Source organism: Geotrypetes seraphini, chromosome 2, assembly GCF_902459505.1.
Source record: "Geotrypetes seraphini chromosome 2, aGeoSer1.1, whole genome shotgun sequence".
Taxonomy (NCBI): Eukaryota; Metazoa; Chordata; class Amphibia; order Gymnophiona; family Dermophiidae; genus Geotrypetes; species Geotrypetes seraphini.
In genome coordinates, this window is record NC_047085.1 from 409,755,142 (window position 1) to 409,771,846 (window position 16,705).

Genomic DNA, 16,705 nt, shown 5'->3' on the forward strand with positions numbered 1-16,705 from the left:
GCCCCCTTCTCTCTCTCTCCCTCCTTCCCCCTCACCTTAACGGGTCACCACTCGCCTTTTGTTCCGATTTTTTTTTTCCACATGGGGACAAGGTCGGCAACGCCTCCCCCCCCCATAAACTGCACTTCAGATCAACATACTACGCCATACTTTAATATTGTTACTTGCTTATTTTTTACTGCTGTAATTGACTGTTGCTTATTTTTGACTTATTGCTGTACACAACCTTGAGTGAATTCATTCATAAATGTAGTAAATAAATCCTAGTAAATAAAATAAATAAACAAAACACTTTAAACTTTGTTTACCAAGCCATCCTCAATATTCAAACATGTCAACATCAACACAGTAACACTCCAGTTTTTTTGGTAATGACCTAATCAAGGCTGAGTTCATATTTCCCCATGCATGATCTGTGGAGTCACAAAATTATGTTTGCTCCTTAAGGTCCATGGCAGTGACATTCATGGACCATCCCTCCTCCATTGCTTCCAGTTGAAAAAGCTCAGAAACTTTCAAAATTAATGTCCAACACCATCTGCATGAGTGGCAAAGCCTGCATTCAGTCAGTTGTGAAACACTTTCTTGTAACTTTCCATACTCCTTTGGGATGGGAGTTGAGGGTGGGGAGAATGTTAGGGATTGCATTGCACAGACTGCACTTCTGTTCTTCTTGTGACCTGATGAGCTGTGAGGAAATGCGGCTGAAGGAACATTTGAAAAGTCTTTTTTTAGTAGAGTGCAGTCTGTCATGGGAAGGAAATACCATTTAAAGAGCAGCTACAGAAGCTGTGATAGAACAGCAGTTAAGATCGGCAACGTCCATCCCCCCTCCCCCACACACACACACATCAACGTCAAGTAAGATCGGCAATGCGGTGCTTAGCCCAAAGCTTCCCCTCTGACATAGCTTCCTGTTTCTGCCCATGCAGTTCTTATCAGAGGGAAGCTTTGGGATGAGCACCGCGTAGCCGATCTTACTTGCCATTGATGCATGGGGGGGCCCATTGCCGATCTTAAGTGCCGGGGGGGGTGTTGCTGATCTTACTTGCTGTTTGAAAAAAAAGGCGAGGTGAAGGGAGACAACTGCTCTCAGTGTGCCCTTCTTCAGCGGGCCCCCCTAACAATTTTGGACCCTAGGCACGTGCCTACTGGACCAACCCTTTAATCTGGCCCTGTTCCTACCATTGTTTTCAGTATCACCTCTATGCTGATAACTCCCGGAGCTACCTCTCCACACCCGATATCTCTGTAGGAATCCACACCTGAGTCTCAGCCTGCCTGACATTGCCTCCTGGATGTCCCACCGCAATCTAAAACTAAATACGGCTAAGATTGAGCACCTTATCTTTTCATCTAAACTCATATCCTTCCTTCCACTATTCTCTATTTGTGTGGATAACACTCTTCTCCTCCCTGTCTTGTTAGCTTGCAGCCTCAGGGTAATCTTTGACTCCTTCTCTGATCACATCCAGCAAACTGCTAAAGCCTGTCACGGCTTCTATAACAGGCATGTTCAACTTCAAGCAGGTCGTGATCTACTTTTTCCGGCCAAAAGTGCCGGTGATCTACCACCATGAAAATTAAGTTTCAAATTAAATTTTAACCCAATAAAGTTGGAAGTTCCCCCCCCCCCTTTTTTTTTTAAATGAACCTGTCATTTACTTGGATGTGATCAGCTGTTAAGCAAATTAAGCAAAAACAAAACAGAGAGACAAAGATCCAGTAAGAACTGCAAGGGAAAATGGAAAGTACATTTTTTCTTAAAGTTTTATTGAGTAATAACTTTTTTTAACTGTCTTAATAACTTTCTTTAACTTTTATTGAGTAATTTGTGTTAATTTTAGGTTCAGTATTGATCCAGGCTAATCTTGCACAATCTTTAATATTTTGCTCTTGCTCATTAGTGAGACGTCTGAGCCTGCATTTCATCCACCAGCTTTTTGAAGTTGGGTGAATATTGTGTGAGGGCCAGTTTCAGGCAATCCTGGAGATGTTCATCTGTCATGGTGGAACGTTGTGTATGCTGTCATTTTCAGATGGGAAAATGCAGATTCACACAAATAAGTTGATCCGAAACAGGAGTATACAGCTTCACTGCATCTTCTCAAGTTGGGAAATTTGTCTCTAGGCACTAGCTTCCAAAACGATTCTTGCTCAGCACGGGTCTTGAGAAAAATGGCATTTTTAAGGGCTAATATTTTATTCTCATGAGATGGCTTGTTCAATGAGTAATTTTTACTGAAAGTAGCTGCAGTTTCTTTACTCCACAACTGTTCCAATTTTTTGGAAGCCACATAATCTATTTTTGAATTCCTGGATAACAGAACAGATTTCTGTCACAAACTTCTCGTTATGAAAAACAAAATTTAGATATTGTCCCAAATGGTCCTGCATATTAGGAAAATGATCAAAAGTGTTGTTTGCTAGGTCAGTGCAGTCATCATTAGCTCAATTTTGCTCTTATAAGATGAAACTGTACTCATCATCTTGCCAAGACATTTGTTTTTACCTTGTAGTTCAAAGTTCATATCACTTAGTTTGCCTGTAAAGTCAGTGAGAAAAGCCAGATCACATAACCACTCCTCATCTTTCAACTCTGCTTGGTCATATCCCCTCTCCTTCAAAAAACTTTTTATTTCATTCAGCAAATCATGAAATCTTTGCAGAAATTTGTTACTACTTAGCCACCTTACATCTGTGTGCAAAATGATTTCTGCTGCCCCTTCATCAAGAGCAAGACTGAAAAGTCATCTTTGAAGTGATCTTCCACAAACTGAATTTACAATTTTGAAAGTGATGACCATGACAGTCTTTGTATTGAATCTCTTGCTTATCAAAACTTGCTGGTGAATGATGCAGTGGCAAGAAAGGAAACCCTTAACCTCACCTTTCATTGCTCTTGATCCATCAGTAGTAATGGAAACAAATCTATGCAATGAAAGATTACACTTTGTCACAAAAGAATAGAAAGAACTGAATATTTTCTAACCGATAGTTCTCCCTTTTAAAGAAATCATTCCAATTACCATATTTTTCGCTTCATAAGACACAACTGACCACTAGACAAACCCAAATGTAGAGGAGGCTCTGTGGATCTTGGCTGAGGAAGGAGTGAGGCTGAGCACAAGGAAGCAGCATTTAAAAAAAGGTACCAGTGGAGGTGATTAAAAAAGTGTATTTGTTCCATAAGACACACCCACTTTTTTGGGGGAAAAAGTGTGTCTTATGGATCGAAAATTACGGTAGTTTTTCTTTAACATTGAGGTCTTCAAAAACCATCCGTATTAAGACTAGTAACTGGGCTATGTCTCTTATGTCTGTAGATTTATCTAGTTGGAGTGAGAAGCAACACAATTTGAAACATCCTTCAACAATTGTTCAGTTGTGTCTCCACAGATCTTTTCTATTCCACACACAACTGTGTTTCTTGACAATTGTATATCTTGAATAGCAGCTATGATCTCTTTCTTATTTTCAAATCCTTCAAAAAGATTGTCTTCTGCTTCAAGAAAACAATTTTTTTCAAATTTCCCTTCAGTGAAAGGTTTGCATTTATTTGCGATCAGGTTGCTGACCTTGAAGGATGCTATGGTTGCATTGACCAAATGTGACCTTGGCTTCGCCATCGATTTAAGTTCTTTGAGCTTCAGTTTACAAATTTCACTTTTGGGTGGAAAATCAGCATCAAACTTATTGCTATGCAGAGCTTTATAATGACGTTCCAGATTACCCTTTTTGGGCAAGGATACTGGGAGTTACAAATTAGACAACAACACTTGTCTTTCACCATGATGAAGAGGTAGTCCATTTCCCATTCATCATGAAAGTGTTAAGTTTTGCTCCGCTTTGGAACACTCATCTTCGTTATACTGGGGTGACTGGATGTAAGAAGGCCAAATCTGCTAAGTTAGTATAAACACTGGCTGAATCTGGTTCAAAACTGTCACTGTCCCAAAGTATTAAAGATCAACAGGAACTGAAGAGCTCTGGATGATGTGTAATACAAGGACTGGAAATGCCAAAACCAAACATTCAGTTCTAAATGTAAAAATAAGAATTCATCATACTGGCGCCAATAATCAAATACCGCCAAATATGTAACCTATCCTTAAAAACTGGAGAGATCCCGGAGGACTAGAAAATAGCAAATGTCATGCCCATCTTCAAGAAGGGTTCAAGGGGTGACCTGGGAAACTACAGGCCGGTGAGCTTGACCTCGGTCCCGGGAAAGATGATGGAAGCACTGATTAAGGACAGCATCTGTGAACACATAGAAAACAATGGACAGCTAAAGTCGAGTCAGCACGGCTTCTGCAAGGGTAGGTCATGCCTCACAAACTTATTGTACTTCTTTGAGGGGGTAAACAGCCAGGTGGATAAAGGGGAATCCATTGACATCATTTACCTTGACTTCCAAAAAGCTTTCGACAAGGTACCGCACGAGCGACTGCTTAAAAAGCTGTGGAAACACGGGGTGCAAGGGGAGGTCCAAAGGGGATGGGGAGGGGATGGATCAAAGAACTGGCTGGCAGGCAGGAAACAGAGGGTTGGAGTAAAGGGCCATTACTCAGACTGGCAATGGGTCACGAGCGGAGTTCCGCAGGGGTCGGTGCTGGGACCGCTCTTGTTCAATATATTTATTAATGACCTGGAGGCGGGAACAAAATGTGAGGTTATTAAATTTGCGGATGACACCAAACTCTATAGCAGGGTTGAAACCACGGAAAGACTGCGAAGATCTGCAAAGGGACCTAACGACACTAGAAGAATGGGCCAAAAAGTGGCAAATGAGCTTTAACGTAGGGAAATGCAAGGTCATGCATGTAGGGAAAAAGAACCCAATGTTCAGCTACAAAATGGGGGGATCACTGCTAGGGGTAAGTAACCTTGAAAGAGACCTGGGAGTGATGGTAGACACAACTTTGAAGGCGTCGGCACAGTGCGCCACAGCCTCAAGAAAAGCAAACAAAATGTTGGGTATCATTAAGAAGGGTATCACGACCAGGACGAAGGAAGTCATCCTTTCCACAGTATCGTGCAATGGTGCGCCCGCATCTGGAATACTGTGTCCAGTACTGGTCGCCATACCTCAAGAAGGACATGGCGGTACTTAAGGGAGTCCAGAGAAGAGCAACTAAACTGATAAAGGGTATGGAAAACCTCTCATATACTGACAGACTGAAAAAGCTGGGGCTTTTCTCCCTGGAAAAGCGGAGACTTAGAGGAGACATGATATAAACCTTCAAGATCCTGAAGGATATAGAAAAGGTAGACAGGAACAGATTTTTCAGATTATGGGGAACCACAAGTACAAGGCGGCACTCGGAGAAATTAAAAGAGGACAGGTTTAGAACAAACGCCAGGAAGTTATTTTTCACCCAGAGGGTGGTGGATACATGGAATGCGCTTCCGGAGGCTGTGATAGGCCGGAGCATGTTACAAGGCTTCAAAGAAGGTTTGGATAGGTTCCTAGAGGATAAAGGAATTGAGGGGTACAGATAGGAGTAGAGGTAGGTCATAGGGATAGTCAGGGACCACTGCTCAGGAAATGGGCTTGATGGGCCGCCGCGGGAGCTGGGCGAGATGGACCTCTGGTCTGCCTCAGCGGAGGCAACTTCTTATGTTCTTAAAAAAAAATTCAAACACCTGTCCAGCAAACCAGATAAAATCATATACTGCCAAACAAATTCAAATAACACCACACAATTTAATAAATTCTGCACATAGTGTAGAATCAGCGCAAAGGGAAGGCGAAATAAAATTGCAGTGTAGAATCAACGCAAAGGCTAGGCAAAAAAAAAATTGCAGAGGCAAGCAAAAGTCACAGTGGTTTCAACCAATTCAAAGGTAAGGCATAGGCAAGTTAGAACAAAATTGGAAAAGCCCGCCAAAATCACCAAATTCTTGACACTTTGTTGTGTCTGCCCGAAAATGTTTAATGAAAGCGAACTATAAAGTGGCCAATGACCAGCACACGATACAACTAATACACTAAGTGTATTCAGATAAAGCCTGGGCGAATGGCTATTGCCCAGTATATAACACACTTCTAAGGGGTGTTGGGGCAGGGGCTGGAATGGGTGATTCTGAGAGGCAGGAGGCCAGGTATTATGCTGGACCTATGGCATATTGTCACGAGGCATGGGCGGCAGCCCCCTGGGGTACCCACAAACTATAGGCATGAAAACAACAAGCGCCCCCAATACACCCACAGGCAAGATTCCCGCAGGCAGGGAAAAAAGACAGGCAAAGGATCAGCAGCGGCGGCAAGCCCTTGGCAGACGACCTGCCAGCACAAGCTTCCTCCTAGCGACGGGGAGAGCTACTGGAGAGCCAAGTGGGGCTGGCGATCTACCTCTGACCCCTCTGCGATCTACAGGTAGATTGCGATATACCTGTTGGACATGCCCGCTCTATAATATTATCAAAATCTGACCTCTTCTTTTTGAGCATACTACCAAAACCCTTATCCACACTCACTTCTCACTTAAATTACTGCAACTTGCTTCTCTCAGGTTTTCCACTCAACCATCTCTCTCCTCTTCAATCTGCTCAAAATTCTGCTGCCCTACTTATATTCCGATAGAACTGCTATACTCACATTACACCCCTTTCCTCAAGTCACTTCATTGGCTCCCCATCCAATACAGTTCAAATTCTTCTTATTGACTTACAAGTACATTCACTCTGCAGCCCCTCCATCTCTCTCCTCAATTTTGTCTCCCTATGCTCCTTCTCGTGAACGCTATTCATTGGGTAAATTCTTCTTATCCATACCCTTCTCCTCTACTACCAACTCCAGACTCTGTCCCTTCTATCTTGATGCACTGTATGCCTGGAACAGACTGCCTGAGTCAATATGTCAAGCTCCGTCTCCAGCAGTATTCAAATCCAAACTAAAAGGCCACTTTTTTCAGACTGCTTACAAGTACCAATCACCATATAAAGGGAGGTACACAGGGAGAGATATGGCCAGCAGGAAAAAGGAAGTCCCTATATAAGATGCTGGCGAGACCTCATTTAGAATATTGTGTACAATTCTGGAGACTGCACCTTCAAAAAGATATAAACAGAATGGAGTCAATCCAGAGGAAGGCTACTAAAATGGTTGGTAGTCTGGTCATATGGGGACATACTCAAAGATCTCAATATGTATACTTTTGAGGAAAGGAGGGAGAGGGGAGATATGATAGAATCATTTAAATACCTATGTGGCATAAATAGGCATGAGGCCAGTCTCTTTTAATTGAAAGGAAACTCCAGGGTGAAAGGGCATAGGATGAATATAAGAGGTGACAGGCTCAAGTGTAATCTAAGGAAATACTTATTTACAGAATGGGTAACAGATGCGTGGAATAGTCTACCAGTAGAGATTAGTGGAGAATTCAGAAAAGCATGGGACAGGCACATGGGATCTCTTATGAAGAGGAGGAGATAGTGGATGCTGCAGACTGGATGGGCTGGATGGGCTATTTTCCCTTTATCTGTCATCATGTTTCTATGTTAGAGGTGGACTATAATGCAAAGTTAATCACCTGTAGCAGGTGTTCTCTGATGACAGCAGGCATATATTCTCACATCTAAAGAACCCAGAACAGACAGTCAAAAAAATGTATTGTCACTTTAATCTTCAGGACTGCCCATATCGTACGCGTGCTGGTACCTCCCTGCTTGTTGTCGGTTTGCGGAACCTGTAATTCAGTAAGATAGCTAAGAAGCCAACTAGGGAAGGTAGGAGGGTTGTAAGAATATATCCCTGATGTCCTTGGAGAGCACCTGCTAGAGGTGAGTAGCTTTGCTTTCTCCAAGGCAAAGCATGCATCATATTTTCACATCTGAGACTCCCAAGCTGCGAGGGTTATGCCTCTAGGAAGAGGGTTGCTGGTAACTACCATGAACCTGGCAAAACTGAAAGGATTGGTGGTTAAGTTGGTATTTAGGCAGATAATACATTTTATAGAACTGGTTGCCCAAACTGACTATCCCATCTGGAATGAGTCTCCAAACAGTAATGGGACATGAAGGTATGAATTGAGGACCAACTTAGCTGCTTTACAGATGTCCTCAATAGATGTAAAATGATGAAGGGCTACAGAAGTTCCCACAGTTCAAATTTTATGAGCAGTGAACTGGCCTACAAGTGTCAGCCAAGCCAAGCATATGCAAAAGGAGCTCCAAGTCTGTTAGAATTGAACGACAGAAAGAGTTGAGTGGTAGTTCTGTGAGGCTTGGTGTGATCCAATTATTAAGCCAGTGCTCGTTTACAATCCAATGTGTGTAGAGCTGCCTCACCAGGATGAGAATTTGGTCTCGGGAAGAAAACAGGGAGAACTATGGACTGGTCAAGATGAAATTCAATGACAAATTTTGGTAGGAACTTGGGATGTGTTTGAAGGACCACGCAGTCATGGAAGAATGTTGTATATGGTAGGTCTGAGACTTGTGCTTGACATTCACTGATTCTGCGTACAGATGTGAGGGCCATAAGGAAGACCACTTTCCAAGTAAGATGCTTGAGGGAAGAAGTAGAAAGAGGTTCAAAGGGAGACTTCATCAGGGTGGATAGCACAATGTTTAGTTCCCATGTAATGGCAGGAGGTTTGAGAGGTGGCTTGGTATGGCATAGACCCTTCATGAATCTGGAAACTAAGGGATGTACAGATAGTTGTTTCTTGTCCAATGGTCAATGACGCCAATTGGATATGATCCTAAACGAGGAAAATCTACGAGATCCCCATCAACATGGATTTACAAAGGGAAGGTCCTGCCAATCCAATTTGATCAGCTTCTTTGACTGGGTTACAAGGAAGCTGGATATAGGAGAGTCCCTAGACATCGTATACTTGGACTTCAGTAAAGCATTTGATAGCGTCCCACACCGAAGGTTACTAAGCAAGATGAGTTTGATGGGATTAGGTGACACATTAACTGCATGGGTTAAGGACTGGCTCAGAGGCAGAACTCAGAGGGTGGTGGTAAACGGCATCCCCTCCGAAACAGCGGAGGTCATCAGCGGAGTGCCGCAGGGCTCGGTCCTGGGCCCAATCCTATTCAACATCTTTGTAAGAGACTTGGCTAAGGGGCTTCGAGGCAAAATTACATTATTCGACGATGACGCCAAACTATGCACCGTAATAGGCAAGAGCACAACAGAACAAAGCACAGTGCCTAACAAAAGCTCAATGCCCAACAGTATGACGCAAGATCTACTCCTACTGGAGCATTGGTCCAGGACTTGGCAACTAAGTTTCAATGCCAAAAAATGCAAGGTCATGCACCTTGGCAGCAAAAATCCATGCCAGACTTACTCCCTAAATAGAGAGACCGTAGCAAGGACTGTAGCAAAACATGACTTGGGGGTAATCATTAGTGAAGACATGAAGACTGCCAATCAAGTGGAAAAAGCTTCATCCAAGGCTAGACAAATCATAGGTTGTATCCGCAGAAGTTTCATCAGCCGGAAGCCCGAGGTCATAATGCCGTTGTACAGACCCCATCTGGAATACTGTGTACAATTCTGGAGGCCACATTACCGCAAAGATATGCTGAGAGTTGAGTCGGTTCAGCGAATGGCCACCCAGATGGTCTCTGGACTCAAGGATCTCCCGTATGAGGAACGGATGGATAAGTTGCATCTATACTCACTCGAGGAACGCAGAGAGAGGGGAGACATGATCGAGACGTTCAAATATGTCACGGGCCATATTGAGGTGGAAGAAGATATCTTTTTTCTCAGGGGGGCCCAGGGCAACGAGAGGGCATCCGCTGAAACTCAGGGGTGGGAAATTTCATGGTGACACCAGAAAATATTTCTTCACCGAAAGAGTGATTGATCGCTGGAATGATCTTCCAATGCAGGTAGTTGAGGCCAGCAGCGTGCCAGATTTTAAGAAAAAAATGGGATTGGCACGTGGGATCTCTTCATAAAGGTAGGTAAGGTAGGCAGACTAGATGGGCCATGGCCCTTTTCTGCCGTCAGTTTCTATGTTTCTATGACAGGTACCAATAACACTGAGATGAATTCACACGGAAGTAGTCTCGAGACCAGAACTGGAAAAGTGAAGAAGATAAGCCAGAATTGATGGTAAAGGACATATGATTATATCTAGCAAGTGCAGATTATATCAGACAGTGACGCAAGCCCATTTGATATGGTAGCACTACTATGTGGAAGGTTTCTGGAAGCTTCTATAATGGCAGATAGTATGAAAGCATTTACTCTCTGGGAGAGAGATACCATGTTATGAGTGCTAATGAGAGTAGATTAGGATGAAGGAGAGAGAGCCTTAGTTCTATATGAGCAATGCTGGAAAAACTTAAACTATGATGGGTTTCTATATACTGAGTTGCAGGAGAGGAAACCATGGTTGACATGGCCTCCAAGGTGCTATAAGAATCATGGTGGCTTGTTCTTGGCAAAGTTTAATTAGAGTTTTCTTGACTAGTGGAATTTGTCTCGCCAGTCAAGGAAAACCAATCAATACACAATCAGGCACAATCAGGAGTTCAAACACTTAAAATAGCTTCCAATATAGTTTGAACAATTAATATATAAGAGAAGCTATGCTTACATATATATTTAATAAATATTTTATTATGTAAATTCACTTTATCATATACCATACAAACATCAATATCTAATGAGATAGATCACCAGATATAAACCTAAAAAGATTATCTAATGAAGTTGATTCTCTAATAAGATTGAAAACCTTGAATTATTGGTATTCATTGAACTATTGTCCTTTTAATATGAAAAAGTCAGTTCCATATGTCTCAGAGATATACTTTCTGTATATCAAGGATATACTTCCTGTGTCCGATGAAGCAGTATATTGTATCTTGCATCTTTGTATCACCGCTGATCACATTAACAGTTTTATCAGCCAGCCCACACAGAACTGTGTTTCGCTAAATCAGCATCATCAGGAGCTGTAACCGCATCAGGTTTCCATATATTCTTGCATCTATATAATAAATATCGATTTATACATGTAATCCACAAACTACATTTTCCATAATAAATTATTACCACTTCAAAAAAATGTATTTACCTTTAATCCTTTAAATTTATTATAAAACAGCAACAGGGGTATTCCACCTCTGTTCTTACTCAAAAGGACCCAAAAGGTGAAGTAGAAAATAACCACACCTACTCATAAATCCCTATATATACACCACTCCCTTTCACAGTATTAATTTTTATTGCTAATTACAAGAGATTCCCACCTCCTTTTTTAAAAATTCTTTATTTATAAGTTTCAAATTTGACACTTTACAAGTCAAGAAAGGAAAAATACAATGTAAAATAAAAATGGAACTCAAAATTATTTAAAAGGTATCACCTTATTACAAAGTATAGTTAGTCCACTATATATCTTGGGGATGTAGCTGAAGATAAACTGAAATAAGACATAGGAAATATATCAAGAACTAAAGAGAGGGGCCTGAATTCCCATGAACATTTCTTTTTTGAGCTATTTGAAAACAGCAAGACTCATATAGGAGGTACTAACTGCTCTCTAGCTGAAATAAATTTAGACAACTGCTGCAGTTCAAAGAAAACATATCTATTATCTCTATTTGTCAAAATGCACTTGCAGCAATATCTTACTACAAAAGTTGCCCCTAACTGAACTGCCTGAGGTCTCAAAATGAGAAATTTTTTCCTTCTCTTCTGGGTAGAATGAGAGACATATCTGGATACATCCGCTATAATAAAACCCTAAGCACGCATGCGCACTTCAAACGACGTGATCCCTGCCTCCGTGATTTGTGCCTCCGTGGTGCCGCATGCGCAGTAGGAGCTTGAGGCGGTTTGAAATGTGTGCGGCGGTTTCCCCAGCAATGTTCCTGCCCCGATCTCCGATGCCGGCTGACTTATGACTGACCAGCAGCGGCAGCAGCTGCGGGGCATTTGCTAGGCAAGCCCACTTCGATAATGCGAGGCGGGCCGGCCTAGCAAAAGCCTCGAGGCTGCCCGGCCTAGCGGATGCTGGACAGGGAGCAGGTAAGGGAGAAGGGGTACTACTGAGACATTCCTGCCTCAGGACGCAAGGAGCCGAAACACAGTTCTAAAGCTCAATACCGCAATAGAAAAAGCTAGATCCAAGCTCAATCCCCAGCCCAGAGCATCACAGTACCCGTGGTCTCCATTTCATTTAATGAAGGGAAGGGTGGAACAGAAGCTTCCCACATGCAACAGGCAAAGGAAGAGGCATTGCAGATGCCTGACTTGGCCCAATGCCCATACGGGACGCTTTCTCCCCTTCCAACAGCTTAGACGGCCACAGTCTCCAGCTGTTCTCGGCACCGACCGTGTAGAGGGGGAATAACAGCTGGAAAACCGAGCCGGGAAATGGCACCGCTGCAGCTACAACGCATGTGTACACAGCAGGCCAGTGAGCAGGGAAGAGGTACTGCTGTACATGGGGGAGGTTAAAGGAAAGTAGAAGGGGTGCTGCTGTACAGGGGGGAGCAGGAAAGGAGTACTGCTGGACAGGGAGGAGGTAAGAGGAAGGGAGAAGGGCTACTGCTGGACAGGGGAGAGCAGGGAAGGAGTACTGCTGGACAGGGAGGAGGTAAGAGGAAGGGAGAAGGGCTACTGCTGGATAGGGGGGAACAGGGAAGGGGTGCTTCTGGACAAGCGGGAGGAGAAAGGAATGGAGAAGGGCTACTGCTGGACAGTGGGAGCAGGAAAGAGGTGCTGCTGGACAGGGGGGAGGTAAAAGTAAGGGAGAAGGGAAGACAGACAGGGGGAGAGAGACAGAAAGGAAAAAAAGACAGACAGACAGGAGGTAGGGAGAGAGATAGAAATAAATGCCTAAGTCTACACATCTATTCTAGCATCCATTAATATAACGGGCTAAAAAACTACTTCTTATAATATTAGTAAAAAAGGGAACATCCTTATATTTAAAAAACCTCTTAAGCATCCATTCCCTATCAGAATCAATAGCAAACTGTACAATTAATATTGTTGAGACTCGAACCTCAGTATCCAACCTCTCCAAGAAATTAGTCAAATCCAAACTGTCCGCAGACAGATTGGGATTTTGAGATTTAACTCTTGTTAGAAGGTAATATATTTTTGAGAGAGGTGGATATGAGATTTCTGGGACTTTCAGAATTTCACTCAAATACCTTTTAAACATTGCCAAGGCAGTTGTAGGATGAACTTTCGGAAAATTAATAATGTTTGTAGGAAAGCCAAATTACCAGTGGCCTAGAGGTGAAAGTTATTGATGATGTTCTCTTGGGACACGAGTCCTTGACCATTTTAGGTGTAAGGCTTGATTCTGGATTAACAATGAAGCTGCAAGTAACTAAGACCATTCAATAATGTTTTGCACAAATGCATTTGTTATACCGATTAAAACCAATGCTAGTGCCATATAATTTTTGAACGATTGTTCAGGCTATGGTTTGGCTAGACTTGATTACTACAATGCCCTGTACCTTGGAATAACAAAAAGCAAGAAGCAGAGCATTGCAGGTTATACAAAACGCAGCAGCACAATTGATAATGGGATCATATTTCACCACATCTCCAAAAATGAGACTGGTAAAATGACTTTCTGTTGTGCAGGAGTTAAGTTATGGAACTCCTTGGTGGGTCATATACGAAATTGCTGTGAAAAGGGCAGGCTTAGAAAACTACTTAAGACACAGTTATTTGTAGATGCCTTTTTCTAGCTCTCTCTAGTAAAACTGATGAACTATCCACGATCTTTAGTATCCAAATTATGATATCTTTCTGAGGTTTGTTTGCATGTTTATTTTATCACATGTCTATATTATCATATATTTGTTTTATCTTGTGTTTATTTTAATATTATGTATGTAAATTATGTAAACCGCTTAGTTTTAAATGGTATATAAATTTTAAAAATAAAATAATAAATAATAATCCAGAGATTACATCTCCTAATAGAGTTTTCCATCATTTCTTGTTTAAAATGCAAACTAACACAGTCCTTGGCCCAAGTAAGAGCTTGTACTTCCAAAGTTTTTATCTTAGTCTCAAAGTCACTCGATTTACTCTCCAAATTCGCTACCTTGGTTTTAAGTTCCAAATTCTCTGAAAGCACAGTAGTACACCGGGTATAAAGTTGCTGAATTTGATTCCCAAGAGAAACTTGCATATTTGATATAGCATTCCAAATTGATTTCATTGTGAAGACCTTTGGCCTCTGTAAGGGAACAATCTCTATTCCAGAGCTCCCTGCAGCACCCAGTGTGCCTGAACCCACTTCAGTTATAAGGGAAACTCTTTGAGCTTCCTGTAAGTCTCATCGTCAACTGCACAGATGTTAATGGCTCCTCCTGCCCCCTTCCAGAGTCGGTCCTCCTGCTCCTTGAGGCCAACAAGAGGGTTCCCCGGGCCGGCACATCCAAAAACGACTCCTCTGTGCACCGGGACAGTACAGCGGACTTCGCTCTTTGGAGGACAGAGTGACACTCGAAGGAGAGATCACGCACCTCAGTTTGCATGTTCTCTCCAGCCGTGGAAACCTCTGATTGTTGCGTTCTTGTTGTGTCCATAAAGGCATCCATTGGGCTAGTTTGCAAAACACATTCGTCCCGGAAAACCCAAACTTTTAACTTTCTTTTTACCATCCTGTAAACAGGGAAAAATTCTCATCGAAGGCACGATAGCATCTCCGCGGAAGCATCAGGGCGCCATCTTAGGTAAGCTCCTCCCCAGATTCACATCTCCTAACCTTCTGATTACAAAACATTCCACTCTACCTCCTTGTTAAGTCAAGTTCCATTGTTTTCCACTGGTAAACACTGTTCCCTGCGTAATAATGCTTCTGACACATTCCCCCCACCCCTAACAAGTTTAACCTGAATCAACACTACAAACCGTACGTCATCAATTTGATGTCTCGCTTCTACCCAATGGCCAACCAGAGGGGTTTCCAACTTTGTTAACCTCAAATTGCTCAAATGTTGTGCAATTCTCAGCTTTATTTTTCATTTGGACTGTCTGATGTACCATTTCCTGCAAGGACACCTTATGCAATATACTACTTGACTCGTATTACAATCAGAATGGATTCTCAAACACAGTCAAGGAGAAAGACATCTGAATCTAGATGACTGGGAGTGTAGTCTGGAACAGAAGAGTGAAAGTTTGTTGTTAGGGGGGAGGGGGAGACAAAGAGGTCTTCTTCGAGGGTCTCCTCCAATCCAAGAATATCCATCGCAAAAGGGGCATGTTGAACAACCACTCATAGATTAGAGGAGTCTACTCAGCTTGTCTGCTAAGATGTTTTGTTTTCTTGCTAAGTAAACTGCCTTGAGGAAGATGTTGCGAGTAATTGCCCAGGTCCATATTTGTATCACTTCCTGGCAGAGTGGGTGAGACCCTGTGCTGCCTTGTTTGTTCAAGTAAAACATAGCTATTTGATTGTCTGTATGATTGGGTAACAAGAAAGCTGGATATAGGGAAGTCCCTGGACGTCGTGTACTTGGACTTCAGCAAAGCGTTTGATAGCATCCCACACCGCAGGTTATTGAGTAAGATGGGTTCGATGGGACTGGGTGAAACATTAACCGCATGGGTTAGGGACTGGCTTAGAGATAGACTTCAGAGGGTAGTGGTAAACGACGGAGGTGATTAGCGGAGTGCCGCAGGGCTCAGTCTTGGGCCCGATCCTATTTAACATCTTCATAAGAGACTTGGCTGAGGGGCTTCGAGGTAAAATTACATTATTCGCCGATGACGCCAAAATATGCAACATAGTAGGCAACCGCTCAACAGATGAAAGAACAGTGCCCGACAAAAGCTCAATGCCCGACAGTATGACGCAGGACCTACTCCTGCTGGAGCATTGGTCAAAGACTTGGCAACTAAGTTTCAATGCCAAAAAATCCAAGGTCATGCACCTTGGCGGCAAAAATCCATGCAGTACTTACACCCTAAATGGTGAGATCCTAGCAAAACTGTAGCAGAACATAACTTGGGGGTGATCATTAGCAAAGACATGAAGACTGCCAATCAAGTGGAGAAAGCTTCATCCAGGGCTAGACAAATCATGCGCTGTATCCGTAGAAGTTTTGTCAGCCATAAGCCCGAGGTCATAATGCCATTGTAAGATCCATGGTGAGACCCCATCTGGAATACTGTGTACAATTCTGGAGGCCGCATTATCAAAAAGATGTGCGAAGAGTTGAGTTGGTTCAGTGAATGGCCACCAGGATGGTCTCAGGTCTCAAGGATCTCCCGTATGAGGAACGACTGGGTAAGTTGCAGCTGTACTCACTCGAGGAACACAGAGAGAGGGGAGACATGATCGAGACGTTCAAATATGTCACAGGCCGTATCGAGGTGGAAGAGGATCTCTTTTTCCTTAAAGGACTCACGGCAACAAGAGGGCATCCGTTGAAAATCAGGGGTGGGAAATTTCATGGCGACAGCAGAAAATATTTCTTCACCGAAAGGGTAGTTGATCGCTGGAATAATCTTCCACAACAAGTAATTGAGGCCAGCATCTTGCCAGATTTTAAGAAAAGATGGGATTGGCACGTGGGATCTCTTCATGGAGGTAGTTAGGGGGTGAGCCATTAGTGTGGGCAGACTACATGGGCCGTGGCCCTTTTCTGCCGTCATGTTCTATGTTTCTATTTGATTCTGAAGGCGATCCTGGAAGGTGTTAAAGGCACTGCAAATTTTCTGGAACTCCAGGAGATTGAT

At 42.9% G+C, this 16,705-nt stretch overlaps 1 protein-coding gene across 1 annotated transcript in view; it reads right to left on the reverse strand.

Moving 5' to 3' along the window:
• Positions 1 to 16,705, reverse strand: part of PHF14 (PHD finger protein 14) — a 677,625-nt gene that overhangs the window by 357,438 nt on the left and 303,482 nt on the right. Inside the window, 1 exon segment of the mRNA XM_033931008.1 lies at positions 9,195 to 9,212. Coding sequence (XP_033786899.1) covers positions 9,195 to 9,212 — 18 coding nt within the window.